The sequence below is a fragment of the Orycteropus afer genome, unplaced genomic scaffold, assembly GCF_000298275.1.
Source record: "Orycteropus afer afer isolate SDZICR_OR568_19922 unplaced genomic scaffold, OryAfe1.0 scaffold00283, whole genome shotgun sequence".
Lineage (NCBI taxonomy): Eukaryota > Metazoa > Chordata > Mammalia > Tubulidentata > Orycteropodidae > Orycteropus > Orycteropus afer.
The window spans coordinates 3647084-3651018 of NW_006921870.1; the positions used below are offsets into that span (position 1 = coordinate 3647084).

Sequence of the window (3935 nt, forward strand, 5' to 3'; positions counted from 1 at the left end):
TTTTTTTCTTTTTTTAATTTGTACTGTGATTTGGGTAGAAGTTTACAGAGCAAATTCATTTTCCATACAGCACTTCATACATACTTTGTTTCATGACATCGACTGCAAATCCCCACAATGTAACTGCTCTCTTCCCAATTTCTCCCTATAGCTACCTCCTCCCTGCGTCCTTCTTCCCTATGCCTTCCTGCCCCCTGAGCTATCTCTGTGCAAAGACTGCCCTTCTCTTCTCCCATGATCGATCGTTCTAAGGAGTGTTATCTGCCTGACGTAAATAAATGTTCACCCTATATGCTTATCTATTGTTTGGCTGGAAGCCACAGGAGTGAGTTCAGTTCCTGATCTGAAGGGTAACTACAGTCTTAGGGGTATCACCAGGCTCTATCCCACCAGTAAACCTGGTCTTTTTTTGATTTTGAGTTTTGTTCCACATTGTTCTCCCACTCTATCCAAGATCTCCTACACTGATCCCTTTCCAAGTGGTTGAAAGTATTAAGAGGGCACCATCTGGTCCTTCTCGCCTTATGGTCATATAGGCTGAGGTGTGCATGGTCCACTAGTCCCCTGGACTAATTGTTTCCATGGGTCTTTGGTTTTCTTCATTCTTCTTTGCTCTGGACAATGAGATCCACTGTTGCATTCAGATAGCCACTTGCAAACTTTTAAGACCCCAGTTGCTACTTACCAAAGTAGGATGTAAAACAATGTTTCATGTAGTATGTTACACCAATTGAGCTTGATGTTCCCCGTGACCATGGCCCCAATCCCAAATGTTCAACAATTTGCTCCATCAGGGTGGATGACTGTACCTAGTAAGTTGTAACTTAGCCCTGTTCGTTCCAGTTATATGGACATTCTTACAGCACATACAAATATATGCATAAAAATATCATCTGCCAAACTTATATATGATGTATATATTCCTTTTACCTAGATATACCTGATCATTTAGCGTATCCTATCTATTTAGGACCCCTGGCAGCGTAATGCCTGAGGCATCTGACTGCTAACCAGAAGGCTGACAGTTCAAACCCATCGGCCACTCCTCGAAAGAAGGCTGGGCAATCTACTTCCATAGTGATACCTCCTTGGAAACCCAAGGAGAGGTCACTATGAGCCAGATCCGACTCGACGGCAGTGTGTCTGTTTGTGTCACCCATCTATTTACTCATGGATTAATGTTTGTTATCACCAATACACAGTATTGAGTATGTAAAAGTTATCTTTGTTGTCTGTACCTCTTATGCACCTCTGTCTTTATTTTCCTTAGTGTTACTGTGTTGGTCACTCAATTTGGTATATTGCCTTTCCCTGCACCTAAATCAATACTTTGGAAAAAGTATCCAGCAATTTCTCTACCCTCCCATCCTTGGTGGCACAGTGCCTAAGGCATCTGACTGCTAACCAGATGGCTGGAGGTTCAAACCCACCACCAGCTGCTCTACAGAAGGAAGACAGGGCAATCTACTTCTGTAAAGATTTACCATCTCAGAAACCCACTGGGGGTCACAATGAGTTTGAATCGAGTTAATGGCAGCGGGTTTGGTTTGTGGTTTTCCCACAAAATAAAAAAAGTTTCCTCCCATATATAAACCTTTCCTTGACTTTTTATAGTAGTAGACTAATAAAATATTTGTTCTTCAGTGATTGACTGACTTCACTCAGCGTAATAGCCTCCAAGTTCATCCATGCTATGCAGTGTTTCACAGCTTCTACACTATTCTTTAGTGTTGCATAGTACTCTATTGTGCGTATGTACCATAGTTTGGTTATCCATTTTTCTGTTGATAGGCACTTAGGTTGTTTCCATCTCTTTGCTTAAAACAGCAAAATCTTGGGGTTAGGGGTTGGAGGGAATGACAAATGCCAGCACAGAGAGGATGGCACAAGCATTCATGCCTGGCAGTATTCTGTGTGGGACTTACCTTTTCACAAAAGGACAGACTTTCTTCAAGGATTTCAACACATACAAGAAATTCTCTTGGGAATGACATGGAACAAACTCAAAATCACTAAAAAAAAAGGGGGTATTACGTTTGCTAGTCTGACAGAGCCTGGTGAAACCCCTGAGATTATGGCCCCTAGCGGCCCTTCAGGACTGGAACTAAACCCACTCCTGTGGCTTCCAGCCAAACAAAAGATAGGCAAATAAGCTGAACATTTACACTATGAAGATACACTCCTTGGAGAGATCAATCATGGGAGAACAGAAGGGCTATGTACCAATAGAGAGACAGCTTGGGGGCAGGACTGCATGGGAGAGAAGGACACAGGGAAGAGGTGGCTATGGGAAAGAAGTGGGACGAGAGCTGTTGCACTGTGGGAAACTGCAGTCAATGTCATGAGATAAAGTGTATGTGAATTATGGAAAATCAATTTGCTCTGTAAATCACAATAAAAAATTTTCAAAAAAAAAGTAAAGAAATTCTCTTGGGATTTTGACAGTAATTTCTTTCTTCTTTTTTCCCCCAATTTTAACAGACATTTATTTTCTCATAGTTTGGGAAGTCAGAAGTCCAAATTCAGGCCATCGGTTCCAGGAGAAGGTCTTTGTCTCCCTTCAGCAACTGTGGGCATGTTCCTTGGAGATCTCCATGCGTCTTGGCTTCAATCTTGCCCAGGGTCTAGGACGTTCTCAGGGTAGGGACCTCAGGTCTAAAGGACATGCTCTGATCCCAGTTCTTTCTTAGTAGTACTGAGGTCCCTCCTCCTCTGTTCTTTTCCCTCTCCTTTCATCTCTTGTAAGATAACAAGGTGATGACTGCAATTATACTTCAAAAGAGAAAGAACTGACATCTGTACTAGTTGTGTCTTCTAGTCCATGAATGTATCTATGCCTTTATTCAGGTTGTCTTTGATTTCTTTCATCAGTGTTTCATAGTTTTCAGTACACAGATTCTGCCCATATTTTATCAGATTTATTTCTAAATATTTCCTGTGTTCTGGTATTGTAAAAAGACTTTTAAAAAATGCTCTCTTTTGGAAAGAGACCTTGGATAAGCAAACCACTACTAAAGAAGAAGAACAAAATAGGAGATCTCACACTCTCAGATCTCAAAACCTACTATACAGCCAAAGTAGTCAAAACTGCCTAGTATTGGTACAACAACAGACACACAGACCAATGGAAAAGAATTGAGAACCCAGAAATAGATCCATCGAGCTATGAGCAGCTGATCTTTGATAAACAGCTGAAATCCATTAAATGCGGAAGAGATTATCTGTTTAACAAATGGTGCTGGCAAAACTGGATATCCATTTGCAAAAAAAATGAAACAAGATCTGTACCTCACACTATACAAAAACTAACTCCAGATGGATCAAAGACTTACATGTCAAACCTAAAACTATAAAGTTTCTCAAGGAAAAACTAGAAGCAAATTTAGGGGCCCTAATAAGGAAGGCTGGGCAATCCTACTTCCGTAGTGATGCTGCCTCGGAAACCCAAGAAGGGGTCGCTATGAGTCGGGTTTGACTCGACGGCACATAACAACAACAACAACAACAATATATGGCATAAATAGACTATCAAGCATAACCCAAAATCCACTAACAGCTGAAGATAAATTAGATGAATGAGGCCTTCTGAAAATCAAATTTTTATGTGCTTCCAAAGACTTCTCCAAAGGAGTAAAAATCCTACAGACTGAGAAAAAATATTTGACAATGACATACCTGACAAGGGACTTATCTCTAAAATTTATAGAAAACTCCAACACATCAAAAACAAAAAGACAAATAATCCAATTAAATAATGGGCAGAAGACACAAATAGACACTTCACCAAAGAGGATATTCAGGAGGCCAACACACACATGAAAAAATGTTCACAATTACACTTCAACACCGCAATAACAAAAAGACAAACAATCCAATTAAAAAATGGGCAGAAGACATGAATAGACACTTCACCAAGGAGGATATTCAAGCGGCCA

The 3935-nt window shown here is 40.5% G+C and overlaps 1 protein-coding gene across 1 annotated transcript in view; it reads right to left on the minus strand.

Annotated features, from left to right (window-relative positions):
- ISY1 (ISY1 splicing factor homolog) overlaps window positions 1–3935 on the minus strand; it is a 43897-nt gene that overhangs the window by 22621 nt on the left and 17341 nt on the right. Inside the window, exon 6 of the mRNA XM_042782282.1 lies at window positions 1926–1948. Within this exon, the coding sequence (XP_042638216.1) occupies window positions 1926–1948 (23 nt within the window). The remainder of the gene's footprint in view (window positions 1–1925; window positions 1949–3935) is intronic.